This window comes from Aspergillus fijiensis, assembly GCF_003184825.1.
Source record: "Aspergillus fijiensis CBS 313.89 unplaced genomic scaffold BO72scaffold_116, whole genome shotgun sequence".
Classification (NCBI taxonomy): Eukaryota; Fungi; Ascomycota; class Eurotiomycetes; order Eurotiales; family Aspergillaceae; genus Aspergillus; species Aspergillus fijiensis.
This window is the reverse complement of record NW_024469092.1, coordinates 1-27620: the sequence shown is the minus strand read 5'-3', so window position 1 is coordinate 27620 and position 27620 is coordinate 1. Positions and strand designations below refer to the sequence as shown.

Here is a 27620-nt window from a genome sequence, read left to right as displayed (position 1 = left end):
AGAATGACCTGTCGCGAAAATATATGGTGGTTATGGCTGGTGTTGGCGTGTTTTTGAATAGAAAAACCAAAAACATGCCAAAAACATACAACAGAAGGGATTCGCTGGTGGTCACCCACCCAACTACTAACCTCCCGGCGTGTGGCTTGAGTACGGCTGAGCGGACGGGAAGCCCTATTTTCCACACCCTGTGGTCGTATGTACCAGCATCGTCAGTAGAAGATACCATATAGCTACTACCACTACCGAGCTAGCTTCTGAATCAGTTCATAGTTCTCAGCTGTAATAGCTGATCGACTTATCACTTAAACTACTACCTCAGAAGCAGGTGCTCATGACTTCATGGGTTCCTGGCAAAGCGTGCATACATACGGCTGCGCTGGTGCTATATACAGTACCTTACAGCACCTTACAGGACTTCCTGAACTAAAGCCTCAGCTCAGCCTCCACCACTCTCTCATCCACGGAGGTCGTGACCGAGACGCGGCACTACAACTACCGGTCGTCGCCCAGGGGTTAGCTTCCCTACAGCATTCTTTCATAGGTGCTACCCTCCTTCGCCACGAATTTTACAAGTTGTGTAAACTTCCAAAAATTGTTCCAAAACTGACAAAAATTATCAACCTGGGTTTGAGGTGACTACATTACCGATTGCATGCCTCTCAATTTCTGATGCCACTATAAGGGTATGCGTTAGTACCGTCACGTGCAACACCTGCCGCCTCCTCCCAACGGAGCCCTAAGCAGGACAGGAAGGCCGTTGCCCATATGTACCTAACTTGAGGGGTCCAACACGCAGAACTCATGACCATGCTTTCATTTAAGTAGATTGGTCTCTAGCAAGGGTAGACTTTGGCAAATTTCGTCGGAGACTCTGCCGAGGTCTAGTTGTAGATTTGAAAACCGTCTATACTCCAGGACTCTGCTTGGAGTCAGCCTCCTGCAACAGGCCACATAGGGTAGACGAATAAATCGTCAGAGTGTTGTCCACCGACAAATTAAGCTACAACAGCAATCAAATCCAACCATGATCGCCATTGTAACCATGTATAGTCGACATCTTCAATCAATCCTAGTTCCAATAATTGTCCGCCCTCCTGAACGTAGACCTTTCCGATCCACCGACCGCAGGATGCAGAGAGATCAACACCTTCCGAATCACCGTTTCCGATCAAACCTCATCCAAGGCCGAAGCTGACGAGGCTAATGGTTGCCTTACTGATCAACATTTGGTCGACCATCATGTCGATCAGCTTTTCTGTTGTTGTATCGGATACACGTTCCAGCATATGCCCGACGATCTGAGGGCCGAGCTGCTTCGCTCGGGGCCCCGCCAATATGCTGAATGCGGTCCGTAGGGACTCCAACTCCTTCTCCTGGGAGAAGGCCTTCTCAAAGGCTGGCCATGCTTCCATTTGCCGGTTCGTAAATATGTCGTGGGCTTGACCGAACTCAATGCACTTGGCCTGAACCTGTTGCATAGTGGACTTGGCATCGGTCATATCAAAACGATCGCACCAGCCACAGATGAACATGGCGTGGTATGCAATGGCCCGCCAATCTACATTGTGTCTATGGCAAATCAAAAAAGATTAGTGGTATACTCTTTTGCAAAAGCCCGGGGATGACACCCCCTCCCCCCAAAACAAAGAAGATACACAGAGAGAGAGAGAGAGAGATAAAAAGATGATAAAAAGCAACGTACCTCAGCACCTCTAGCCCGTCGAAATATTGCCTCATTAAGATAAAAGTTTCATTTATCCATGCGTCCAACTCCTTTGTTTCAGGATGGTACTCGCTAAGTGTTTGCTGCCCGGACGGCTTATGTCAAAACCACCGTCCTAGGGCCAAATTTGATTGAGATCGAGGAACAACTTACCTTCAAAGAAGACATTTTTGTAGAGAAGCCACTTAATTCGCTTGCTAAATGGAGAGAGATGCGCCTGTAGATGGATGCATTAGCAAAACGACTTGGAGGGGGCAGAGTACCTGTTTATAAGTGCCTCGGGAGCTGTGAGGGTTCCTAGCGGTGTCGAACAGTGGATCCTATGTTCAGTAATAAGCCCTACCCACAGCATGTGGTACAGTGTCCGATCATAATCCATCTTGTCGCACGACCCACTCTGTTCCAGGCTCCCTTCTCCATAGTGTGGATACCTGGGGCTGAGATCTTCAGCTGAATCTACTCGGTACCGCACCGCCGGGGCGAAAGCACGGCCCTTGGTGGAGGCTTCCTCCTATGCTGGAATCATCGATTTGTGCAGAGCCACACTAATTTCTCGAGATTTCCTTGGTGGGGGTGGGAACACAGGTGAAACATGGTCATTAAGCAGTTTGAAAGACATGGGGGATTTTCCAGGCGGTGCAATTCTGACAGGTAAGCCTAGACGATCCCTTCCCTTGATCGGCTGGCCCGGACAGAATCATGTCGTGACATCCTGCAAGCCACCGGAGTGACAGAATTGGCGTAGAGGAAGATGGATATCAATTCCGCTGGTGCAATCTTCAGCTGATCCACTATTCAGAGTTCAGTTATGAGTACGATGCATATCACCGGAGAATCAATTGTGTAGTCGGTATGGTCCTTTACGATCCTCAGTGGAGACCTGGTGATGACTTTCCGATGTGCCGGTACCTATTCCATCCTGTAGGACCCATTTGCGGAGGAGGCTCACATCATACTGAAGTCCTGAATGCGAAACGAGCGTCGGTACCACAGCCCCGGTCTCATCTGGCCCGCTGATGCCGACCTAACCCAATGGGGAAGGCTGTTTGGGTTCCGAGGTCGGGCCTCTGTGGCTCCAGTACCTAGGTATGGATTTCCTCATGCCAGTCCCGGGCCTGTCACTTAGCTGGCGGTGCAGATATGCTCACAAAGTTTTCAATATCAGCCGGCGCATAAGATGCATGACTTTTCGTCTGGCCGAGCAATACTCTGTAGACAGACTTTCATATCGAGGCGGTAATAACATCCCCACTAGATGAGATCGAGGCTTGCATGGCCGATGAAGTTTCCATTGAAGCTACCAACCAATGTCTTTTTCACTCATTAGGTGTTTAGAGATGAAGCACTTGTCTGCAACCACTTGTCCAGTGGGCTCAAATTGTCAGAGTCCCGGGTGACTATTTAATACTGACTCAGGCGATCTAAGCCGGATGCTGCAACACTGGCTGGAAACATTGAGCTTGTTCGACAAGATTGGTATTGTCAACGCAGCATATTTAAGAAAACAAAGCACAAAAATAGTACAGCGCACAAACGACATTTCATGACAAATAAAAAACAGCGACCCAGCAATTCTGCAGACAGACAGACGACCGACGTTACCGTGAAGGCTGATACTGGCCAACCAGGATGCGCTGTGCAATGCACCCCGGGGCTACGCCCAACCTTTTGAGAGGTCGTTGGCCAGTATCAGCCACTCACCTCCGACGTTTCGCGAGATTGAAAGCTGGCGGACTCCGCCATCCACCACAAGGTATCCCAGATCTGGGCTCTTTGGCCCGCCTTCCACCTGTATATAATGACCGAGTGCTAGGATTCTTTAATTCGGGAGCCCAATCTGTCAGCGCAACGGGAGAGGGTTCGGACCTGACTTCTTTCGTTCAGCACAACAAAATGGAACTGTTCAGAGTCGGTAAGGACTCCGTAGCAAGTGAGCTTTTTCATCTCGGCGAATTTTCTCGACAGCTGAACAGACCCTAGGATATAATTAGACACGCCTCATTAATTATAGAGTGCCTTTACCCATATAGCCCAGAATCCGGGACAAGCGCATCGGCGAAATTGTCCAGCCATTTGGCTTAAGTGTTCCAGGATAGGAAGGAACGAACACCCGCATAGCATATCAACTCTATCAAATTCCAAAGCTTACGCTGGCTCTCCTTGCAGCAGTTGGACTTCTTCTCTGTGACTCCAGATATTCAATGTCGAAGGCTTTACTGGAGTATTTGCAGAGCCCCACCATACTCCTGATCCGTAAGATTCGGTGTTGATAGTGAGATCAAACCGGAGTAGGTGTCCAGAAAGAATGGAATCTCGAGCCAATCTCCGGCGGCCTCCAGCTTTCCCCATGATAATTGGATCATCCCAGCATAGAAATGGGAGAGGTCCCGGTGAAAGCGCCCCAGTGTCTATCCAATATGCCACGCTCTCCATACGAATGTGATCTTTATTAGGCATCCATTTGGCGTGGGTATCGGCCATATCAGCAAACCACCCAATGGGAATGTTGGGGCTTTTCGGGTTCCAGAAACGAACAACATCCGTTGAAGGCTGTTGGAGAAGCATCCGTCTCCAACTCGCCTCGGCACGCATATACGCCTTCTCCTTTTTTTCGGACGCGATGCGGGGAATCCGGCGATTTCCCCCGCCGAGAGGAACGAAGACTCTGAACCGTGAGTCAAGTTCTTTTCTGAGAAAGTCGAACCATATCTTGTCAACCACGAGCGGATTCTTCATAGCTTGTTGGTCTGGTGGCTTGCTCTCAAGTGGGCTATAGAATAACGCCTGTTGAATTCTGAGCGAGGACTTGATAATTTCGTTCCACGTGTGGCAGACGCGACGTGAAATCAGCAATGTGAGCATATTCAGGTCTAGCAGGATCATCTCCAGGGTCTCCGGAGTGTGAAATACGGTAGGCGCATGGGACGGCAGTGAGTTTTCTTCGTCCTGAGAACATTGAGAGCGCCCTTCTTCCCTTATGGAGGGACCGTCTGGTGAGTCGGACATTTTGGATCGAGGTAAGGGAGCTCGGATACGTTTGCACTGCGTGAGAGTAACGATGCTGAGAAACATGAAGATGAAAGATTTTGTAAAGAGTCATGAATGTCGGCATTGCGTCAGTTGCGTCATTACTGCTGTAGAAGTGAGCGCTGGCGGAAGGTACAATGTGCACTGGGTGAGTGCATAGTCACGTCATGTCTTGTAAATAGTACTCCAGGCTGGAATTCCTCTTTCCCTAAATCTTAAAAACTAGATGAAAGATCACCAAGGCTAGTTGAATCATGAGACACAAGCCTCTTAACAGGATTGCAGCTTTATTGAGTTTGTTGGAATTCACAGGGTAGGGGTAGAACCCTATAAGGGGACTACGTTTTTGCGTATGCATCATAATTTCAGAATCGGATGACACCTGCGAGAGAGGTGGAAGATGCTTGAATTCCCCCTACGTGAGGCTACCTGCGAGGAACCAGTTGAGGCCACCGAGGTGGGCGGTGAGCGGCAGCAGTGAAATCACCACACCACAGATCTCTATATGGCAAAGGCGGCGGAGCAGTCCCTACACCTAGACTTGGCATACAACTTGAAGTAGCCGAGGGTACCGTTCAACGGCTTCGTAGAAGGTTTGGCGCAGCGCGAAGGGCATTGCACCTCATTTGGTCACACTATGTAGTGGAGAGCCGGAATCTCTGGGTATGCATCTTCCCAGCAAGTCATAGACATCTGATTTTGGGCGACCTATCCTCTGACCTCGCACCTTTTCCAGTCGGACAGTTCTGTATCGAGGCTCGGCCCCGGAATCTCTGGTTGAGATGTGTTCTGTACATGTTCAAGTGGACGAGCGGTGGAAGTCACTCCTCTTTCGCTTGTGGCGTGTACTGTTCTTCGTCAAAGACATCACGGGGATTCCGATGATTATAATGGTACGACGTCTCACCGCATATATGACAAGCATAGAGTGGAATGAGTGGCAGTGAAGTAGCCGTGGCGGCCCAACTGCGCGTAGTCCCCGACCGAAGTTTGCGGCCCGACCCGACTGATCTGTCTAACCCTTCTGCGTTCGGAAATCTCTGGACTTGGCAGAGAGATGATGCCGAAGTGGAAGGGGAGTGGAAAATGGTGGTGAGATTTACAGATATCTGATACCTGCAAGATCATTCCATGGGATCTGCTCCCATGGAGCAAATGTCCATGTACTGTACTTTTGTCCGGGCTCAAATTGCCAAAAATAACTAATGAATAAAAAGATTCTTTTAGCCGCTGTAGTAAATACAGCAAACGACTATAAAATTATACACTTAATATTCGACAAATGAAAGTAAGCTACTATTATTAATAAAAAAAATATACAGGCAATTATACGCAACAGAGCTGAAGGCTTGGATATAATAACAATACTTCTATATAAACAGTAGATAAGATTTGTGATTACCGAGCAAATATTATACAATACTGCCAAGTCCTATAATCGGGAAATACTGGGGCTTTTGGTAAATAATTTTAATAGCTCTCATCTCAATCTTCCCATCACAGAAAGAACTTTAAAGTGTGTAGCAAAGAATACCCGTCATAGCAGAGCCTTAATGGGGTACCTCTTTGACCTTCAAGTTCACAATCTTCTTTTCTTGGAGAATACATTTATATCAATTACAGAAATCCCCCGGGCAGGCTCCGTACTCTGATTTATCCTAAAAAGATGGCCCGAAACCCCTGTGTCCAATCGACTATTCGAAGCGGTATGTTGTCACCCCGGCGCTTTAGGTTTACTACTGGGTCGGCAGCGCGACTGTTCTACAATAATAGCGATGCTCTACAATATGATAACCAACCCAGAACGCACAGGGAGGGTGCTGAAGCTCATCTATAAACAGAATTCGGATTTATTTTTCAGTGACACCAGAGATAGTCGCCAACACGGCAAGAGACGTCTGTTCGATGAGCATTCTACTTCACAGACAAAGAAATGAAGTCTGAATCTCGGAAGAGGTAATCAAAGCTTCGTTGATGGCGACAACGCCTCTCGGAGAGGTGAAGAAGGATTGATTCTCTTATGTGAGGCTATCTTGAAGAACTAGCTAAGGCAGCCGCGTGGGCGGTGCGCTGGCACCTTAGGCACCAAGGCTCAGTTCCGTGGGAAAGCACCCAAGCCTCGTCATAAGCTTACTTCTAACTCGCCTGGAACCAGAAGCAGTTCCAATTACAGAAAATATCTTGGTATATGCTATTTAGAATCAAAAAGTTGAATCTGCAGAGTTGCTGTTGGCACAAGATTATGATCTTAATTTTAATATAGTCAGAAAAGCACTATGGCAAAGCCCTAAAGTTGATACATTCTGGCTTAAGCAGCAAATGTTCTTATCTCACATGCTAATTTTAATATCTCGGACAAGATACTGGAAAGATTGCCAACTTTATCCGCATATATGCAGCATCGAATACCGCTGCCTACTGCAGAGACAGCATTCGAATCTATTACAAAAAAATTAGATTTGAATACCATTGTCGATTTATTGCTAAAAAATCATTTTGATTTGGCTGTTACTGAAAAACACCTTATGAGAAAAACTTGGGAAGATATATAAACAAGAATAGTTTACTATTACTTCTCTTGACTAATTCGAGCTTACTTTAAAAGAGAAAAATTGTTACCGGTTCAATCTTTTCCCAGTCAACAACTTTATTTAGTAGGACTTTTCCTATAATCTGGATAGATTGCCATATGGGCTTCTTATATCTTGCATCTTAGCTTCAAATAACAGATTATTTATTCATACTGCTTTTTTACTCTATTCCACTAAGTATTTTTAGATATGATAGAAAATCAGATTTTTGACGACCCTGCTGCCTAGATGAATTTCTCAGATAGTCGGGCGTAGTTTGACTTCATCCATAATCCCAGGTCCTTGACAAACACGTTACTTGATTACCATTCAACAAAAGCGACGGTCAAGAAGAGAAAGAGTACTACAAGACAATAATTAGGGAATTGTCTGTGATTGACTAGAGTTTGAAGATATCACTACCGTCTTCCAACCTGGGCTTTCCGACCGCCGGGAGCAAGAGACCCGGCAGTGCAGACACAGAACAACAATGCATCCAAAATTGTCTAATGTAATGCACCCACACTAGCAGCAGCGAGCTGATTGTCGACTCCCTCAGCCAGGGGTCAAATACTTCATTAGTATCCTGCACACTCACCGAATTCTCTCAGTTATTTACCCGTGCAAGCATATCTTCTGCAGATTGAACCTCCCCCCCCCCCCCCCCCAAAAAGACCCTTTTTGGAACCATTCAATATGACCTTTGTCGAGAATGTCCAACCCGCATGCCGAAGTCATGCCCTTATCTTCGGAGCCTCCGGGATCACGGGATGGGCGGTTGTGAATGCCCTGCTTAATGATTACCCCGAGCCCGCAGCCTTCGATCGCGTTACGGCGCTGAGCAACCGACCCATACAGCATCAGGTCTTACAGTGGCCGTCTTCGCCCAAGTTGCAACATGTCCAGGGATTGAACTTGCTCCAAGGGACACAGGAAGAGCTCAACGCCCGAATCAGTGCCAGCGTGCCAGACGTGGAGTCCATTACAACCGTCTTCTTCTGCGCGTACCTCGAGGGACCTGATATGGAGGCTGAAACCACGACCAACACAGAACTGCTTAAGAGGGCAATCTCAGCCGTTGAGGCTCTGAGCCCAAAGTTGCGATTCGTGATGATGACCATGGGTGTCAAGGTATGTCGTATGCAAGAGCCATCTTGAACAACGAAATGCTTTTTCTCCGTCGCACTAACAACATGTCCCGCGACACGATTTTCCTCAGATATACGGCCTGCAGCGCGTCAGCAGTTTCGCTCAGGAAAGCGAGCTCCCTCTGCGGGAGACACAAGTCTGCTTTCCGGCGCCCTTCGACGATGGGTTTTTCTACTTCCACCAACTGGATCTGTTGAAGCGCCTTTCCGCCGGAAAGTTGTGGACCTACGGCGGCGTCATCCCCGACGGGGTGGTGGGGTATGCGCCGCACAGCTTCCGCTCGATGGCCAAGCTGCTCGCCGTCTATCTCAGCCTATACTGCGAGATTCACGGGACCGGTGCGACGGTCGCCTTCCCCGGGACGGCGACGGCGTGGGGGGCGCAGAACAGTGAATGCAGCCAGGACATCGTTGCGCGATTCGCCATATACGCGAGCCTGCATCCAGAGGAGTCCGGGAACGGGCGGCTGTTCAATACCGCGGATACTGTCCGTCCCACAACCTGGGCGGAGCGGTGGCCAATACTCTGCGAATATTTTGGGCTTCATGGTGTGGGCCCGAACGGGGGAGACGGCCCTGGGCCCGATCCCGGGCAATTTTTCGTGGAGAATCGCGCAGCATGGGTTGAAGTAGAGAAGCGACAAGGCCTGTCTGGAGGTCACTTCGTCACGGATGAGGGCCCCGCCTCCGGGGAGTTTGTGTCGCAGGTCATCTTCAGCATGCTTGACTTCGACCGGCAGCTGGATGTATCGGAGATGCATCGGGTCTGGGGCAGTGTCACCGAGGAGATGGACATTAGGAGCTCCTGGTATCTGGCGTTTGATCGTATGCGAGCGGCGAACATTATTCCTTGATAGGCTATGTTTGTACAGCACAGAAGTACCTGTTGAGTATCACGCGGCGCGTGCAATTTTCTGTGCGTCATGGTGCCCCCAACAAGATTCATGTCGAACTTTACTGACTTTCTTATGTATAAGATTAAAACTCGTTATGCCTTCGTGATTCAATCTAAATCCGTTCTTTCTTTTCAACATCAGTGACCTAATCCAGTCCCACAATGTTGGCACAGATAACGTTGGTGAACCGCATCTATAGAGCATCATGTCAGATAGTATTAGCCCTATGCCAGAATTAACCTTACATGAAGAGCAATTGCGCATCATACTTGGCGTTGAAAAAATACCCACAGCTGGACTCCCGGGACTAAATCTCTATCTGCATTTCTAACTCGCGTTCGTTTTCTCTTGTCCCTTCTTCCTCCGGGTACGTTAGCATCGGAGCCGGTTCCTGCCCCGGATGTCGAATCTCAACTCGAATCCTGGTCCGAAATCCGTACTGCTACCTTGCGACCAACTCTTTATAAATCGCACACTGTTTTGTTGGGACTCAGTGATGCTTCAATTTCAGCAGCTATTACGACAATCTGCACTTGATAACTCAGATTCACTTTTATTGTCACTTTACGGGTTTTCAACACCCCCATCCTACTCCTGAAGGATGTCGCAACCACTTTCGACGCAGGCATTGGTCGTCCGATCAGAACCAAAGTCGTTGAGTCTGGAAGATATTGTAATCGTGGACCTCCAGCCAGACGAGATTCTGGTGGAGATTGTTACATCTGGCATTTGCCATACCGACCTACTCGCGATCGATGGCATTCTGCCGATGCCCGGCCCAGGCGTTTTAGGACATGAAGGTAGTGTGACAGATCCAATTATCGCGGAGCTTCTCCCCGCTGCTAACCAGCACCACCATAATAATCCCAGGCACCGGAAGAATCAAAAGAGTCGGCGAGGGAGTCCACCATCTCAATCCGGGCGATAACATCATGCTATCATATAGCTCCTGTGGCTCGTGTAACCATTGCCGGTCCCAGCATACCTCCTATTGCGAGAGCCTGCAGGCTCGGAACTCCTCTGGGGCCCGTCCCGACGGTTCTTGTGCCCTGATGAGCACCTCTGGCGAGAGGCTGTTCGGCAACTGGTTCGGGCAATCATCCTTCAGCAAGTATGCGGTCGTTGACACCTCGTGCGCGGTTCGTCTGGCGCCTGAGGTCGACCTCGCGACGCTGCCCCCGATGGGCTGCGGGCTCATGACCGGTGCAGGAGCCGTGTTCAACACGCTCGATGTGCAATCCGGGGCAGGGGTTGCCATTTTCGGGGTCGGCGCTGTTGGCCTGTCGGCGGTCATGGCCGCAAAACACCGGGGCGCGCATCCGATCATCACGGTGGACCGGATCCAGGAACGATTGGACCTCGCACTCGAGCTGGGTGCAACGCACGTCATCAACAGTACCCAGGTTGAGAATGTCGCCGGTAAGATCCGGCAAGACACCGATTCCGTTGGGGTTCGATATGCTCTCGACTGCACGGGCGCGGCTACCGTCATTCGCATCATGATGGATTCCTTAGCACTGCGCGGGAAAGGCGCCTCCGTCGGCATGCCCTCGTCGGCGCCGACGGTCGAACTCGACATTTTGTCGCATCTATGTGGTGGCAAGCAGTACATCGGCTCGATGCTTGGGGACAGTAGTAGTCAAGTGGTTTGTGTTTACCTGAATGGCTTAGGCCCTGGTTCCTTACACTCTACCTTATGCGAGACTAACTACTACTCCAGCTTATTCCATACCTGCTTGAACTGAACAAGAAGGGAGAGTTTCCGGTTGAGCGACTAGTCACCTATTACGAGGTCAAAGATTATGAGATAGCTTTTACGGATGTAAGGAATGGGAGGGCTGTCAAAGCTGTGTTGCGCTGGGGGGCGTTGTAGGCTTAGTGCTATGCTAATGAGAGTTAACGTTAATTGCCATTATTCATCTCTTGGTGACCAGAAATAAACAATATGCTGCTATAAAGACAGTGTGTATGGACAAAATAAGCATATAAATAAACTATTGTAGAAATCGAATTCTTTTGCTCAGGTCCTGTGCGCATGTTGATGACGAGAATCTATTCTCTATGGCGTATCATACACTCTTTATTGGAGAAAAAAGACTTTTGTTGCATTGATCCGGGTTGTTTTTCATCGAATCGGACGAGGTCTGCTCGGGTCAACTTTCTGTGTCCCGACTGTCCAAATGAACCCCGGGGGTCGAAATCACCGGGAGTAGCCAGGATAATCCAAGTGAGCCAGTCCATAAATAGTGACAAGACATTACGGGTACGAATTCTCGTCTCAAGAACAGTCTAGAGTGGATTATCCGTCAAGCACTCAGAGAACCTCATTCGTCAATCAAAAATCGACCACTTAGCACCGACAATGAGCGACTTCCAAAGCTACCTCCCTGCTCTGGTGCAAGATCTCTGCGAATATGCCACGGCAATGGGCCTGGGCCCAGAACTGGTGGAAAGCTACCGTAAGGTGCGTCAATTTTGCCCGTGCTTCCACTCATCATAGGGAACCCAAAGACCGGATAGCAACTGAAAAGTAACTTTGCATCCTTCACCATACCAGGCCATCGAGTACAACACCACGGGTGGAAACTGCCGCCGGGGGAAGTTCGTAGCCTCGACTTCCTCTATTCTCGTGGACCGCGAGCTCTTCACAACCGAAGCCCTACATGCTAATGTGGTGGGTTGGTGCGTTGAGCTCCTCCAGGCCTACTTTCTCATCACCGACGACCTAATCGACGGGTCCTCAATGCGCCGCGGCAAGCCCTGCTGGTACACATTGGAGGGGGTTGGACAGCTAGGTAGGTGAAGTATCTTCCCAGCAAAACCCTTCCCAGCCCTCTAGCCAATACATATTCCGTAGCAACCATGCACGCCAGCCTCCTGCACAGCGGAATCTTCGTCCTGCTTCAGAAATACCTGGGTCGAAACCTAGGCATGTACCAGTCGCTAGCCAACCTCTTCCACGCCGCGACCTTCCAGACCGCCGCGGGCCAGATCTCCGACACTGTGGCGGCCGCGGAGCGCCAGAAGGGTCTCCTCACCCATACCATGGACCGGTACCGCACAATCACCCATACCAAGACGGCATACTATACCTTCTTCCTCCCGATTGCGCTGGCGCTGACCTTGCACGGACGGGATTCCCCGGAGAACCTGGCCGCGTGCATGCGGCTCGTCACCCCTATGGGGGAGCTGTACCAGGCCCAGGATGACTACTTTGATAACTACAGTTCGCTGGCAATCCTGGGGAAGGACGGCACGGATATCCGCGAGGGCAAGTGCTCGTGGTTGATTGTCACGGCGCTGCTGAAGGGCGACACTGCGCAGCGGGCGGTCCTCGAGCGGGAGTATGGGCTGGCGGATATGGTGGCGGAAGCGAGGGTTAAGACGGTCTATGATCAGCTGGAGTTGCCGCGTGAATTCGAGGACTACCGGAGCCGACTGATTGGTCGGATTGAGCATCTAATCGGGGCGCTTAGTGAGGAGGGTGGGTTGAAGAGAAGGGTATTTGAGAATTGTTTGGAGACAATTCAGGATCGCAGTAAGTGACTAGACTAGAGGGTTAGGGCTTAGGGTTGGGGAAGCTTTATGGTGGCATGGGGGTCTTCTCATAAACTGATTGATCGATTTTATTGACAAGTCTGCTGTTGAAGTGCCATCTGCTGTTGAAGTGCCATCTGTTTGAATGCTTCTCTTTGAAAGCAAATTCTGATCAAGATCTTGAAAGAACCCCTAAAGTTATCTAATTTTGACCCTGGATAAATTGGAAGGTATTTGTATGTTGTATCTGTTGGAATCTGGACCCCCCTCTACTGGCTCTAAGTGAAGATATTTTATGAGTTTGGAAAACAGTTACCTTCCTCACGGTTCACATAAACATAGGATATGAAATCTTTGTATATCAGGCTGAGTAAGACGAGCTCGATATAGAAACAAAGCATATCATCAACCTTAGGTTATAACTCCTCTACCTATATCCTCCTTGGCTTGACTGTAGGTTAAGTCTACCTAGAGTCAGGTGTCTCGAGATACTATCACAGCTATGGTATGACTCAAGCCTGGGGCTCTGAGAATGCAAGCATAGGTCCGATTGTTACTGTTTCTCCAATTTTAGGCAACTAGTTTCTAGTTCTACAGCATTTGCGACCTTGTCACCCTTTGTGTATTGGCCACGACAGCCGGAGCTCGTTGGCCCGGGAGTACGCCCGTGGCCCAGTGTACAAGGCACAGAAACATAAAACAGAGAACACGAATTTGAACACAGATCCATGGATGAAACGAGATAATGTACTCCTGAAAGGAAAGCCCCAGCAGCAAACCGCTAGCCAAGATGACTCAAATCCCGCCTACGACCTACTACCCCCCTAACTTCCGCGACATCGGCGGCCTCCCCACCACCAGCAACCACCGCGTCCGCAAAGCCCTAATCTACCGGTCTGGCAGCCTCGACCAGCTCTCCCAGCACCAGCTCGACAGCCTGATCACCTCCCTCAACCTAACCGCCATCTTCGACCTCCGCTCCACCGCCGAACACCATCAACTCACGACATCCACCCCATCCCTCGTCCAGTGCGCGATTCGGCACCCCGTCCCCGCCGCAGAGGTGCAGGACCACCGCGCCACCCTCGCCCGCTTCCTCGCGGAGATCTGCGCCGCCGACGCCGCGATCCGCACCGCCGCCTACGCACGCACCTACCTCCTCCTCGCCGAGTCCGCCGCCCCGGCCTTCCGGGAACTCTTTGCCTACCTCCTGCGGCATCCGTCAACGGCAGCCGGGGGCGGGAGTGTGCTGGTGCACTGCGAGCTCGGGAAAGATCGCACGGGCGTCTTCGTGGCGATATTGCTGAAGGTGCTGGGCGTGGCGGACGCGGATGTGGTGGAGGATTATCATCGCTCGGAGGGGGAGGTGGCGGGACGGATGCGGGAGCGCATGGAGGGGTTGCGGCGGCTTCACGGGGAGGGAGAAGGGGATGAGTTGGGAGTGGGGGCAGGAGCGAGGTCGGTTTGCTATGCTGCCCCTGGATCGTATCTCTGTGCGGCGAAGGAGTATATGTCTGGCTTTCTGGGGCTATTCAACGAGAGGTATGGTGGTGGGGAGGAGTATCTGAGGAAACTTGGGTTCTCCGAGGATGAGGTTGTGAGGTTGCGGGAGGTGCTGTTGGAGTAGTGAGGATGTGCTTGATTCTCCGCGGTGGGAGAGGAGGAACCCTCACATCGTTTGTAGAATGTTGAGTTCTGAGAGGGAGGGGGCTCCTCAAGCTTTCCTTATTTTACTCCTGTTATGCCTTGCCTGCGTTACTGCACATGCGAGGCCGGGTGTTATTTGTGGATGCCTCTAGTGGCAGCACTACTCGTCAAATCTTAAACAACCAGGGCTAGCTGTGTTATTTCCCGAGATCTTACTATTTCAGGATTACCTCACTCAATCTAGTGAACACATGCTTGTTCAGGCAGTAGGTTGTTGAAGTTCACTTAGAAGTTAGCATTGACGAGCATAATGCAACAGGGCCTCGGACGCGAGGCTGGCAATTGGTCGCAACTCGGGATATATGGTTTCGAATAGCCCTTGAAAGTCGAAAATATAAGTAGTGGAGGATCGGTTCGGGGACTATTTGTGAGTCAAATTTACCTCTAGGTACTAAACAATGTATGACATAAATTTCCATCACGTACACTTCATTACATATCGAGACACTCGTCTCACTTTGGGGAAGTTGGGAGACTGTGTTTGCGAGCAATCAGATATTCCCTGCTTTCCACAACCGGGGCAACATCCCGTCCAATAGATAAGGAGGAGTCCACCTCAATATTGTTGACACAGGCAGGGATTCCATGTGATGCGCTCCAAATGTGGTACATGGAGCAGTTTCGCGCTACTATCGAGGGGAGGCTCGCCTCCGACACCACTTTTCACAACCGTGGTGGGGATCTGTGTGTAGGTGACTACCATCTACCCCCGGCCTCCGTTCCAATTAACCGCGTTGGGCTTCTAGCTGCAGCAGCGAACCCTGAAAAGCGCAGTTCCGCATGTTTGAGAGATGATCCTCCTGAATGGCCACCAGGGATCATTGCACGCACTTGCTCAACATGTTCATGCCCATCGCATCCCACCTGATTGCAGCAAATTGGTCGTAGAAATAACCCATGTAACGAGAGCTACAGTGACGGCTAGACTAAGCAAAGGCGTCTCGAACGATATCAGCAGCATTTAGAGACTCGAGCTCCTCTCTTGGCCTCGATAGCGCATATCTTGAGCGGAGAATTGGAGGCAAGGAATTGTTGCTCTTGAGTCAGCCTTGATGATATTCATAGCGCCGCCGACTAGATTGGTCACCTTGCAGCCATAAGCGATACGCTCCACCAGAGCCCCAGCTGCGGTGACCCCTGCGATGGGGAATTTAAATCCATCGACGAGAAGTAGACAGGCGATCACCACTATCACCGGTAGGCACTCAATGATATTCTTGCAGCAGGTGCACATATCATCGCTATCGCTGTCTTCGAAAGCAGGTGGTGAAGTGTGGAGGTCTCGGGTCTGGATGCAGCATGAAAGTCAAGGAGCAGCAGAGCTTATCGGAAGGCGAGCGCTTCACGAGGCTATTCGCAGACTCCTCAATCACACTGCCGGTGGTCCCGCCAGCCAACACCCGAGTAATCATGATCTGGAGCCGCGGATCGCGCCAGGGGGTTAGCCGAGATCGAAAATATGAGGGCTGGAAGCTCCACATGAGGGTTTAGCACACTGGGTCTTGGTCACGGCGGAGATCGTCACGCTGCTGTTGGCCAGTCCCGGATACGTAAGGCTAATGATTTGCTTGTGCACTGACGTAGTGACTCTCGGTCACTTTTTGCTTTTTATTTTTCTCCACAATTCTTTTCTTTTTCTATCATTCACTTTTCCTTTCCCATATTTTCTTTTTCGAGCTGAGATTTTTACAACGCTAAGTCCTATGTGCTAGTTCTATGGCGGAGAGAGTGCTACTTGCGCAAAACTCAGCTTGCCCTATGTGCAGAGCCGTCCTCGAATCGATGACAGCTCACGTGTGGCTTTAGCAAAATAAGTTCTCCGAATGTCGATCGCCGGGAGTGCAGGGCCACCGGGAGTCAGAACCAGGAATCCAGGAGCCTTAGGTGGAGTTCCATGCAGCAGCTGCATACTAACTAGCCTTGATAGGATTGGTGGCGTAAAGTTAGTCTATGGTTTCTGTTTCTTCAGCCAAGCCATTATGCAGTGCGCAGGGGGGTGGCGTGGGGAACGTGGAATGGCCGTCTTCCGGCGCACATGCTCAGCCCCTGCGTTTCCTCCTAGCAGCCTCGAAGACGAACCAGACAGAGTGCCCGGTAGCAGCGTCTGTATACTGATTAGCCTATGCAACAGTATGTGCAGGCTCTGCATGTGGAGCACCGGTCAACTCCCTATTCGCAGGCCCCCGCTACCTGAATGTCGGAGAGGAGATATTTCTGCGGATCGTGTGAGATCTTCGTGCATATACGAGTTCCCATGAAACTATGTGCAAAGCTAGCATTACTCGTTCCGCATACCAGGAAATGTGTGAGGTGCACACCTGTTGGGCGGACGGGAAACGCGAGATGAGGAAATATGTAACGAGATGGGTGGCGATCGAGAAAACGCATGAACTTCCGCGGTAGGTTGTCTCTGTCCTGCCGTCACAGGGTGGTTGATGCTTGGCTAAATCGCACCTGATCTTAGACATCAGATCAACCTCTTATTGCCGGACTGCAGTAATGCATGTGGAGCTGCCGTCACCTTGCCCGTCCGTTCTCCCCGTCTTCGGGCCAACAGTGTAGCTCTTTCAGGGAGAGGAGGAGGTCTGGGCAGATCTTTAGTGTACGGAGAGCCATATGGTTGATAGGCTTGATCACGTCTTGGAAGGAATCGCAGATTCGATAGGGGCGTTCCTGGGTGTTTCCTCTCGTCTCCATATAGTCCACCAAGGCTTCGATCGAGGCCAGTCCTCCCGGATCGGACTATAACCCCACCATTTCCGATTTGTCGGACATGGGAAAAGCCTGGAGAGTCATTAGTGTTGGGTGGATAATTGATCTGTGGGCCAATCAGGCAACAAGAGCGACTACATGAAGCAGACTATAGGCTTTAGTGCCTTGTTAGCTTGCGAGAATGGTTAGCGGAGGTTACATTACGAGCTGTCCCTGGCAGTGAACAGAGGATGTAGGTGTCACCGGTGTCGTGAACGCCTCGGGCTTTGAGTGAAGGAATGAAGATCCGTGCGATACTTTTTGACATAGGGCGAGACTCCTGACAGCGGCAATCTGCAATGTGGGTCCGCTCTAAGCGCGATGAACCAGAAAACTTTAGACGATGCAATATATAAGTGGGGTTGAGATAGCATTGGGAAGCCACAGAAAGAAGACATGGCAGTAATCAAACCAACATGGGCTATACGAATGTCATTACAGAACGGTTACTGCAGAGCCCGGGCAGTCGTCCGGAGAATATAGTCCGGTGCTTCTTGCAGTCGTACCCCGTGGAGGAACATTTGGATGTCCTTACCGACGTCTTGACCCGGGGCACCACCATCGACGAGCAAGCAGCTGCGCTGATTAGCGCAGCGTGGGACCATGTTCGCCAAAGCCAGATTTGGTCCACGAGGTTTGGAAGCCTGGAAGAGTACAGTCAATCCATTGACTATAACAACCTTGTCAGCCCAGTCCTGCTACGCCACAGCAAGAGCGATCGTGCCAAACAGCTGAGCGCCAGACTCATCTGGCAGAATTGGCGAACTAGCTATGTTTCGGCGCTCCCGAGCGAGCTTCAGCCACCTTTCTGGAGCAAGCACCTGCTCTCGTTGCTAGCAGCCCTCAGTAAAGCGAGCCGACTGACCGAGGCGGTCGATTTGCTCCACAAATCGATGAAGCAGCGCCCTGCCCGCAGTCGAAAATATCCCTATCTGATGGCGAGCGACGTCAACCGTGCCCTGCAGACTATTCAGCACCTTCAGCCTAAAAGGCGGCCAAGGACAGGTAAGGTCCCTGATAACTGGTTCTGCAATCCTAGATAAGCTTCATCGGGGCTGACAAACCATTTTTCTTTAAGATGAATCCGTCGCAGCCACTGAGATTGATGACATATGCAAATGTGCACCAAGCTGCATTCCTTTCACGGCTCTACTCTCGAAGACAAAATCACCAATGCGTGATCTTGAATGGGATCAGTTCACGGACTGGATTTACTCGGTTTCCTGGAGCCAAATATGTGACCAGCACCTTGGAGAGTTGTATCAGTTGATGATGCAGACAGACACGGGGAAAAAGTCCCGGTGGGACATCATCCAGGCTCTGGAGGAGTTCCGAAATGGGGAAGCGAAGCAGACACTCGCCGAACAGAGTCAGGCAGAAGAGCTGGCGAACTTCGACATCCGCACCATCCCCCCAGAGGCAACGCCTGAGCTCGATATCAACGATGTAACAGTGGTGGAGACTTCGACTCTTGAACAGTTGTTAGGGGCAAGCCTAGACTGGGACTTTTGGCAGAAGCAGGGTTATCTCCTTGTTCCAGGATACCTCAATTATTTGAAAGGCTATGGCATCGGAGAGCGAGTGCAAGATGCATTGACTCGGTATGCATACGACAATAACGGGCAAGAGCTAGGGAGAAAGTGCTATGACCTTCTTCGGGAGATGATCCAGCAAGACCCACTCTACTATGCGATTATTGTGGCCTGTCGCCCAGATAGGGTGTCAAAATTTGTTCATTGCCCCGGAGTGGCACCCATCATGCATCGTCAGCAATTGGCACCCCCGAACCTCCCATGGGACCAGAGCGAGAACGGCATTCAGAGCAGCATCCTACTGCCCACCCTCGCTGTCAACCATCTGGTCAACCTGGTTCCCGGATCTCACACAGAAGCCCAACCCGCCTTGAATCTGCAGCCTGTGAACGTGACGCTCAATCCTGGGGATCTTCTCATCATGAAGCCAACTCTTCGACGGGCTGAATCCACCTTCTCGGGTAGTGCAGTCTTGAATCTGTCACAGGTAATGGTGGGCGAAGGTGATCTTCCTTGCATAGCTACTAGTGATGCCCTCCTGTTAGACACCCTCACTAGCACGGAAGCCACTTTTGTCCCGAGCAGTCATGAGCAGCAACAGCAGCAGCAGCCCTACGAGACTCGCCTTGACTGTGCCTCTGCGCTGGGAGAGGCCTTGTCTGGCCATAGGGACTGGAATGACCCGAAAGTCACTTATCAACGCGATATTGTCCTGGGCACCGACCACGTCGCCGCCAGGGCCTTCGTGACACGCATCCGAGAGCGCCTCGCACTGGACTTTCATGATACGCTGGATTTGTTCGAGAACTCTTGCCGGGACGGCAACTTCGAAGCAGCCTCGTTGACTGCGACTGTGGTCACCTCTGACTACGAATGGCCGGAGTTCAGCTCCGACGACTTGGATCTATCGGAGTTGTTTGGAATTGATTCCACGGGCGCTCAAGTCATTCCCAACACCGCCGATGTATCATCGGCCTCATCGCTGGCTGGATATAGTTTTTGATGGTCTAGCTAGTTCTGTATTGGTGGTTTATAGTGGCGAGGGCCGCCGGGGGGGGTTTGCCTGGCGCTAGAACTTGGAATATGGTTTTCCGTGCTGTATAGAAAGGTTGCTTTGAGAGATGCTGAATATCATTGTTGCGCTTGAACTATAAGTATTTCTACAAACAGCGTGTCATAAGATGACTGGGTGAGTAACTTTCGATAACTGAAGCTGGAAGAAATAGAAGATGGTTGCTGTGAGCAAGTTGGGAGAAAGTCATGGAACGCAGGTGCGTGAATCCTAAGGCGGCTACTGAGGCTGACCGCTTGCAATTCTCTTCATTCTCTCCTCTTCCTCATAATGTCCATGTCATTCTCATGCTCAGTACAAACCCCTTGATACAAATAGGGATAAGATCTTTTGGCCTATTTTCTCCCCTTGAAGCAGTGCTATACTCACTATATCCTCAAACATAGTCACACTTGAAGATAGCCAGCCAGTCCTGACTCCGACACTCCGCCGGTCATAGCAGCACATGACTGCTTTTCAAATGCGGCCAGAGTCATCAGAATTTTACCCTACAAGCGGCTACGGTGCAACTCACATGATCTAATGGGGAGGGGGGGGGGGCAATTATGATAAATGATGTTGATCTAGGGCTGTCGAAACAGGATGGATTCGCATCCGGCGATCCCGCTTCCTATCTATTCCGACCATGGATGTCCAACAAGACGGCTTCGAAGATCTCCTTTACAAGACCCTCACTCTCATCCACATTGCTGATTAGCTCAGAGATCATCATATGAGTCATTTGCGCATATTCCGAGTACCTTTCTTTCAGCCCCAACACCTCGAAAGTCTCTCTGGCTGCGTCGGTATTGCCGTCAGCGAAAGCCACCTCCAAATGCTGCATCTGCTCAGGAGTGGTCCTCTCCAGCGCCTCAACCAGCAACCAAGTACATTTGCGCTCGACAATGTCCGTGCCCACTTTGCCCGTGGTCCGCGGATCCCCGAAGACGTCCAGGTAGTCGTCTTGAACCTGAAAGTACACGCCCAGCTGCAACGATATATCCTTGAGGACCGAGAGGTTCGCGGGGGTAGCGAGACTCAGGTAGTGCACTGCCAGCCCCAGCGGCAGATAGACGGTATTGTAGGCGGTCTTTGATACGCCCAAGAAAGCGTACGTCTGGCGGGTATGGTTCTGGAAGCCCTGGAAGGACGACTTGGCAACGTGGGTGTCCGCCACCCCGCCTAGATCTTCCTGGAGGAGGGCCTCGTCGAAGACCTCGAGGAGCTGCATGTAGCACGGATGCGTCGCAAAGTATTTGCGAAGCAGGTAGCGAGCACATGAGCGCAGAAGGAGTGCATCGCCGATGGCACTTAGGCCGACGTTGGCCTGCAGGTACCGGCAGAGCTTGTTGCGCCGGAAGATAGACCCATCCATCATGTCGTCGTCGATCAGGTAGGCCGCGTGCACGATCTCAAGAATCCATCCAATAATCGAGAGATCGCGTGCCTGCTGATCCGTGAGTCCTTGCGCCAGAAGTCGCTGGCCAGTTCGTAGAGGCATCAGGCCGCGCGACCGCTTGCCTCCCTGTGTCGACTCGCGGACACACTGTACTTTTATTAGGTCACGTTCTCATGCAGGGGCGGGCAGGGAAAAAAGGGCTGGCAGGGAGAACAATATACCTTGTCAAGTCTCTTTATGACACTACTTGGTGTATTCAAGGATGCGATATGTTCCCGGATGTCATGGAGCAATTCTTCTAGAACCGCATCGAAGCTGGCCATGGCAGAGTCAAATGCCGCAGACTTCTTCGGGATTGAACAAGGTTGCAAAATTTGGCAGTGGCTTACGCGCACCTTAACTGGTTGATTATTGAGGATCCGGTGCTTGCCTGCTGCGTTGACTTGGTAATTCTCGTCTTCATGCGTCGGATCGGGTAACGAGGAAGGCAGGAGATTCAGCAAATCCGATTGACCGGACAACAACTGCAAGGATTCACGAAGCATCCTGGAGGAGTCCTTGCCCGGGTCCTGGAAGGTACCGACAAGCTCGTGGGTAATGATGGTTCTACCAGGTACTTTAACACGGAGGTAAGTTGTGATGGCGTCGACGACACAGGCGTTCGGTGTGCTCTGTGCAGAAACCGCACCTTCCGTGACCCAGATAATGCTTCTTAGTTTGCCCATGAGAGCCACCAACTGCTCCACAAAAGCCCCGTCAAACGAGTCCTCTTTCCAAAAGCCGCTCAACAGGATACACACGGTATCTTGCTGCAGTAAGACATCGGACTTGCCGGCATAGTCCATCGGATAGACAGGGACATCCCCCAAGTCATGATCTTCACACCACTCTTTGAGTGCCTGTACAACGGCGGGCGGATGGTGGCCATTGTAAATGATCACATAAGGGTGAGTCCGGTTGACGGCAGTGGATGTCATCACGCTATGGAGGTATAGACTGGGGTCTTCGAAGTCCCTGGCACAAAAGTCCAGTCCAGAAAAGCCAGTTGAGCCGAGGACCTGATCCCATTCAGCTTCGCTGATGGTGGGTCCCAGACGTCTGCCTTCGTTGACACCTATATCCCACGGGTCATCTGTCAGCTTCCGAGATGTCAGGGGATGATAGCAAGACAAACAGCACATACCTGCCCACCACCCTGGCAGTGTCCCAAAAATAATCGACCATCTCAACGGCGGATTGGTGAGTTCTAAAAGAACGAGCTTACCCCCAGGCTTCAGCAGCTGTCTCAAACTTCGCATTGTCGTTCGGATACTTGGTGTGGCGTGAATTACATCCGCCGCCACGATTACGTCGTATAACCCAGGTTCAAAGCCCTGGGCCGCCACATCTTTGCTGATATCAAGTACTTTGAAGTTGACCTTTGACGCCCACGGGGCGAGAACTTGTCGAGCTTTCGCAAAGAATCCAGGCGAGATATCGGTAAAGTCGTATTGTTGTAAGGGCAAGCCACTTGCATCCTTGCTTAGATCTTGGAGAATACGCAGTGCTGACGCCCCAGTTCCAGCCCCAACCTCAAGAACCCTCATTCGTGAACTGGTGTTCTCGGACACTGTCCTCTGGATTGCTTCCGATACCTGATCTTGGCACTGATGCATCCCAATCGCCGAGCGGTAGTATTCAGCAAGAAGATCGCCGTCAAGCATCAGAGACAAAGGCTGTACTTTGCGTTGCAAAATCTGGCCTAAGTTGTTTCCAATCCTACATAATAACTCCCCTTCCGCACCACAACCCTTCGCAGCATGAACAATTTCCTCTTTGGTTCGCACATCGGGAGGAGTCAAATCTTGATCCCGGGAAAGTTTGAGGGCGGCGACGAGAGAGCGGTGCTGGTCGCTCAAGCGACCGATATCGTCATCGGTCAACTCATCTAGGGCTGTTTCTGCAAAGAACTTGGCAGCAGCGTTTAGCGAGCGGATCATTTGCTTGACGAGTTTGTCAGACGTCTCGTTCTTCTGCCCTCCCTCGTCCAAGGTGGAAGAGTCTTCCGCGGACATTGGGGAGCAAGCTCTATCCGCACTGACAGCTGCCGGAGTCCCCACCCAGTATCGCCGGGCATGATTCCACGGATAAGGCGGGAGGTCGACGATGAATCGAGGAGGAGCCTGCCATACCTGTGATGGAACGTTCACAGCTTCGATGTCCACTGCACCACCTTTCATGACCACGGTGCCTGCCAATTCCAGCATACTGGACAATCCATCCGCTTTTCGCATTATGCATGAAGCGTAGCCCACACTCTTCTGCATGTCCAAGTCTTTCAGAATCTGGCTGACCGGACCCAGAAGGGTGGCATGAGGCCCAACCTCCACCAACAGGTCCAATTTGCGCGAGATTCCGGACGGCTGACACATAGCAAAGACGGCGTCGCAGAATCGGACGGGTTGGGTCATGTTCCGTACCCAATACTCGCGGCCCAGCTCGGTGGTTTCGATGCGGCTTCCAGCCACCGAAGAGTAAAAGTGTACATCACTAGCCCTGTGATGGGGCCGAATGTCCGACAGTGCCTGGCGACAAGGCTCGGCCAGCTGGTGCACATGGGCCGAGTGATACGCTACGCCGACATTGAGACGCTTGACGAGAGCTCCGTGCTCGGGAAGAATCTTCTCCAGCTCGCGAATGCCGGCCAAGTCACCAGCCAGCGTCACACTCCTCGGACTGTTATAGCAGGCTACAGCAACAACGCCATTCTCCAGCTGGGACAGGTAAGGCTGAACCTGCTCGGCCGACCACCCGACCGCGAGCATTCCTCCGGCGGTTCGCTTGGGACTACCTTCCAAGCTCGCAATCAGCTGACCTCGGTGAAAGGCCACCTTCAATGCGTCTGAGAAGCTTAAGGCACCCGCAGCGTATGCCGCGGCTATCTCGCCACCGGAGTGGCCCACCACCGACCTGGGACGGATATTCCAAGACGACAGCAGATCAATCAGACACAGCTGCAACGTTGTTGTGATGACCTGGTAGACATCGGGGTGATTGATCCTACTGACCTCTCCGTATCGGAATGTTTCGTCTATTTGCGTAATATCAAAATATCAGTCAAAATTGCCAGAGATCGGGTCACGATATTGTGATCTCGACTAGGAAGCTCGAAACCCACCTGTCGCTTTCCACGTGCAGCCAAGTGCTTTCAAACACTCGTCAGCTTGAAGAAAAGATTTGCGGACCACCGGATAACGCTGGAAAAGGTCATAGCCCATCCGCTCCCACTGTGCACCCATGCCCGTGAATACGAATCCAATAGCGGGGGCTCGAGCAAGCCTGGTCAACTGACTCATCTCGCGCGATAGGCTGAGAGCCAATTCATCAATAGACGAGGCTGTGACCGCGAGACGATACCGTAACCGCGACCGCTGGGCGAGGGAGTATGCCAAGTTTTGCAGAAACTGGTCTTGATGCGACTGGCGAACAGATTTCAGGTAGTCCACCAGCTGCTGGATCATCATCGAGCCGGATGTCTGGTCGTTCGCCGAAATCATGAACAGTCTGCGGAGTCTGTCGGTTGAGTGACCATTCTCGACAATCTGCAGATCAGATGAGGTTCGTGGCCATGCTGTGCCAGCCGTGAAACTGGAACTAAACCCGTGATCGAGAACAACGTGGGCATTGGTTCCGCCAAAACCAAAACTGTTTACGGAGGCTCTCCGGAGCCCTGTGTGAGGCCATGGGTTCAACTCGCGCGGGATCTGTTGATGCCATTCCAAACGTACCCGGGTCAGTGAATGGTTTAAGGTGTACACTATTGGCACAGCACTGGGGGGGGGGGGACTAACCTGCATTGCCCACTTGTCAAGGGGGATGTTCGTGTTGAAATGAGAGAAGCCGCACTGCGGAGGAATCATGGCTCGCTCCAGACAGACAATGGCCTTGACGAGTCCAGCCAAGCCACTCGCGCCTTCGAGATGACCGATGTTCCCCTTGACGGAACCCACATGGAGCTGCGGGTTGGAGAAGACCTTGGCGATAGCCCTTGCCTCGACGGCGTCACCGGTCGGCGTCCCTGTCCCGTGCGCCTCGACCAACACCGTGTCCTCCAAGCGTAGGCCTGCGCTCTGGTAGACCCTGCGTACCAGAGATTCCTGTGCCTCCCCGTTGGGGAAGGCGATGCCCGCAGTCTGGCCGTCTGAGTTGACGCCCGAGGCCCGGATCACCGCGCGGATGGGGTCCCCGTCGCGGACCGCGGCGTCCACCCGTTTGAGGATCACCGAGACGCACCCTTCGCCACGACCGTACCCGGACGCGCGACTGTCAAAAGGATACGACCGTCCGCTGGGCGATAGGACGTTGAGCTGGTGGAGGCCAACATGAAGGTCAGACTGGCAGATCAGGTTGACGCCGCCGACGATGGCCTGCTCCGCCTCCCCACTCAGGATGGCCTGTCGGGCCTGATGCAACGCGACCAAGCTGGCCGAGCAAGCGGTGTCGATAGTCATACTGGGGCCTTTGAGGTTCAGCACATAAGAGAGGCGGTTGGCAAGGATGCTCCGGCTGGCGCCCAGAGCAGTGTGGCCACCGATCGCGCATCTGTTCTTGGTCGACAGACTCGCATAATCGTGGGCGAAGGTCCCGACGAAGACGGCCGTGTTGGTGCCACCGATGGACTGCAGCGATAGGCCCCCTTTGAGTCAGGTCAGCGGGCGGCGATCTTTTCAGAAGGATACATGAGCCGGCGCAGTACGCACCATTTTCTAGCGCCTCGTATGTAACTTCCAGGAGCAATCGCTGCTGCGGATCCATCGCCTGGGCTTCCTCAGGAGAGATCCGGAACATGGCGGCGTCGAAGCGAGCAATGTCTTCAGTCAGGAAGTATGCACCTTCCACCTCAGTCTGTCAAGGAACGAACGATGATTGATTAACCATCCTTTCAGGTGTGATAATGCCCGCACCTCGAAGCTAGGGTTGAGAGAGCCTTACATTCTTCCATGCTTGCAGGTCCTCTTCATCAAACCGGCCTGCTGGAGGAGGTGACCAGCCATCCGCACCATTTGCCAGCATGTCCCACAGTTGGGTACAAGTAGTCACTCCACCGGGAAGTCGGAGGCCAATGCCAATGACTGCAACGTCGGTCATGATCGAAAAGTATCTGATAGTAAAATTGCAATTTGTGGTGCAAGCCTCAAGCCCCTGTTGAGCTGAGTGTGTCCACTACCAGCAGAATTTATGATATTTCTGCCGTCGTTCAAAAGTTGCCGGGATCCGCCATCCGCACTGACTGGCGGGGACAGAAGCACCGGCTGTCCGGTTTTCCGCTGCGACCTCAACACATACAGCGCCCGCAATTCCTTCATAACTTTCCCCCAGTGGCTCTGAATTGACTCGCAGGTTTCTGCCCCGGGGGCGGGCAACATGTCGTCGACTAGCGCTGGAAGCGCTCACTATTCTCGGCTTGAATATACCTCGCATCCTGGATCACTAGTGCTAGCTAATAGCTGCGAAGTAGTCCCGAAAACGCGCCGCTTCCACCTAGGGCTGTTGGACGAGGCTTTTCGGATTAACTCGGGTTGGAATTTGCGTAGCAGGGCACGTGTCTGTATTCAACTATCTGGACATAAATTTCCAAATCGACCCAAAGCGTATGAAAATGACTGCAATAGACGTGCCGCTACACGCAACTGCACCGCTCCTTGGGCCCAACTATCTAGGTTGGAGGTGCTACATCTTCTTCTTCTTCTTCTTCTTCTTGGGCCCTCAATTGAACTAAGATCGAATCGTATGCAGTACTTGACGTTTTCACACAATGACATGGGAATCCGTGGCTCTGCCCTCTGTTTATCTCCACTACCCGAGAAGGTTCATAAACTACGATGTACTCAGCCCAGCGCCGCCAGCATACGTCTTGCTCCATGAAAGCAAAGAAAAAAGCGAAAGCCGGAAAACCACCCACCCTACACCACAATGCCGCACCGAAGATTCTCATAGCCGATGGATTGTGCAATCAGCCTTGAGGTCCGACAGCGAGTCCGCGCAGATCGCCTCCCACCAGCCATCCAAGAAGTTCTCGCAATAGAGCCGGAACCACGGCGTGAAGGTGAACTGCGAGTCGCCCAGCATGCGCTGCAGCTCCGAGCGCGTGACATACCGGTAATCCCGGATCTCCTCGGCATTGACATCAAGGCGCACATCGGCTTTGCAGAGGAAGACCGAGGCAACTAGAGCAGGCCACGCAGTTAGCACCGGTGCCAAGCCCGATTTTCACACAGAGTCAGCGAGCCCCCCCCC

General features: G+C 51.8%; 10 protein-coding genes across 10 annotated transcripts, besides 1 other annotated feature; 5 read left to right on the top strand and 5 right to left on the bottom strand.

Annotated features, from left to right (window-relative positions):
- Positions 1–229: part of a sequence feature (Protein overlapping with rRNA (BO72DRAFT_504582, RAK71074.1) was converted to a misc_feature.) that runs on past the window's edge.
- Positions 230–1178: 949 nt separating this feature from the next.
- On the bottom strand, positions 1179–1894 carry BO72DRAFT_464131 (uncharacterized protein; the record flags this gene model as incomplete). Its single annotated transcript, XM_040946626.1, has 3 exons — positions 1179–1572; positions 1706–1809; positions 1880–1894. 3 exons carry the CDS (start codon positions 1892–1894, stop codon positions 1179–1181), a joined length of 513 nt encoding a protein of 170 aa, XP_040795085.1.
- A 1735-nt stretch (positions 1895–3629) lies between these two features.
- On the bottom strand, positions 3630–5102 carry BO72DRAFT_490803 (uncharacterized protein; the record flags this gene model as incomplete). Its single annotated transcript, XM_040948151.1, has 2 exons — positions 3876–5102; positions 3630–3702 (listed from the first exon to the last, which is right to left on the bottom strand). Exons 1-2 carry the CDS (start codon positions 4796–4798, stop codon positions 3630–3632), a joined length of 996 nt encoding a protein of 331 aa, XP_040795084.1. The 5' UTR covers positions 4799–5102.
- Positions 5103–8019: 2917 nt separating this feature from the next.
- On the top strand, positions 8020–9325 carry BO72DRAFT_504578 (uncharacterized protein; the record flags this gene model as incomplete). Its single annotated transcript, XM_040949153.1, has 2 exons — positions 8020–8454; positions 8543–9325. The coding sequence occupies 2 exons, from the start codon at positions 8020–8022 to the stop codon at positions 9323–9325; spliced, it is 1218 nt and encodes a 405-aa protein (XP_040795083.1).
- Positions 9326–9968: 643 nt separating this feature from the next.
- Positions 9969–11240, top strand: BO72DRAFT_392927 (NAD(P)-dependent alcohol dehydrogenase; the record flags this gene model as incomplete). Its single annotated transcript, XM_040941912.1, has 3 exons — positions 9969–10170; positions 10238–11013; positions 11088–11240. The coding sequence occupies 3 exons, from the start codon at positions 9969–9971 to the stop codon at positions 11238–11240; spliced, it is 1131 nt and encodes a 376-aa protein (XP_040795082.1).
- A 489-nt stretch (positions 11241–11729) lies between these two features.
- BO72DRAFT_473548 (FPP/GGPP synthase family protein) lies at positions 11730–12913 on the top strand (the record flags this gene model as incomplete). The annotated part of the gene is made up of 3 exons (XM_040947210.1): positions 11730–11831; positions 11925–12162; positions 12225–12913. 3 exons carry the CDS (start codon positions 11730–11732, stop codon positions 12911–12913), a joined length of 1029 nt encoding a protein of 342 aa, XP_040795081.1.
- A 781-nt stretch (positions 12914–13694) lies between these two features.
- Positions 13695–14531, top strand: BO72DRAFT_464126 (tyrosine-protein phosphatase; the record flags this gene model as incomplete). The annotated part of the gene is made up of 1 exon (XM_040946625.1): positions 13695–14531. One exon carries the CDS (start codon positions 13695–13697, stop codon positions 14529–14531), a length of 837 nt encoding a protein of 278 aa, XP_040795080.1.
- Positions 14532–15623: 1092 nt separating this feature from the next.
- BO72DRAFT_344683 (uncharacterized protein) lies at positions 15624–15836 on the bottom strand (the record flags this gene model as incomplete). Its single annotated transcript, XM_040940649.1, has 1 exon — positions 15624–15836. A coding segment is annotated over one exon (213 nt), but the record flags the coding sequence as incomplete, so codon positions are not given.
- Positions 15837–17778: 1942 nt separating this feature from the next.
- BO72DRAFT_464125 (uncharacterized protein) lies at positions 17779–19897 on the top strand (the record flags this gene model as incomplete). Its single annotated transcript, XM_040946624.1, has 2 exons — positions 17779–18367; positions 18441–19897. 2 exons carry the CDS (start codon positions 17779–17781, stop codon positions 19895–19897), a joined length of 2046 nt encoding a protein of 681 aa, XP_040795078.1.
- A 679-nt stretch (positions 19898–20576) lies between these two features.
- BO72DRAFT_502255 (ketoacyl-synt-domain-containing protein) lies at positions 20577–26471 on the bottom strand (the record flags this gene model as incomplete). Its single annotated transcript, XM_040949048.1, has 7 exons — positions 20577–21491; positions 21566–22458; positions 22528–24414; positions 24502–25087; positions 25175–26019; positions 26084–26228; positions 26316–26471. The coding sequence occupies 7 exons, from the start codon at positions 26469–26471 to the stop codon at positions 20577–20579; spliced, it is 5427 nt and encodes a 1808-aa protein (XP_040795077.1).
- An 843-nt stretch (positions 26472–27314) lies between these two features.
- Positions 27315–27548, bottom strand: BO72DRAFT_502254 (uncharacterized protein; the record flags this gene model as incomplete). Its single annotated transcript, XM_040949047.1, has 1 exon — positions 27315–27548. A coding segment is annotated over one exon (234 nt), but the record flags the coding sequence as incomplete, so codon positions are not given.
- Positions 27549–27620: the final 72 nt, after the last annotated feature.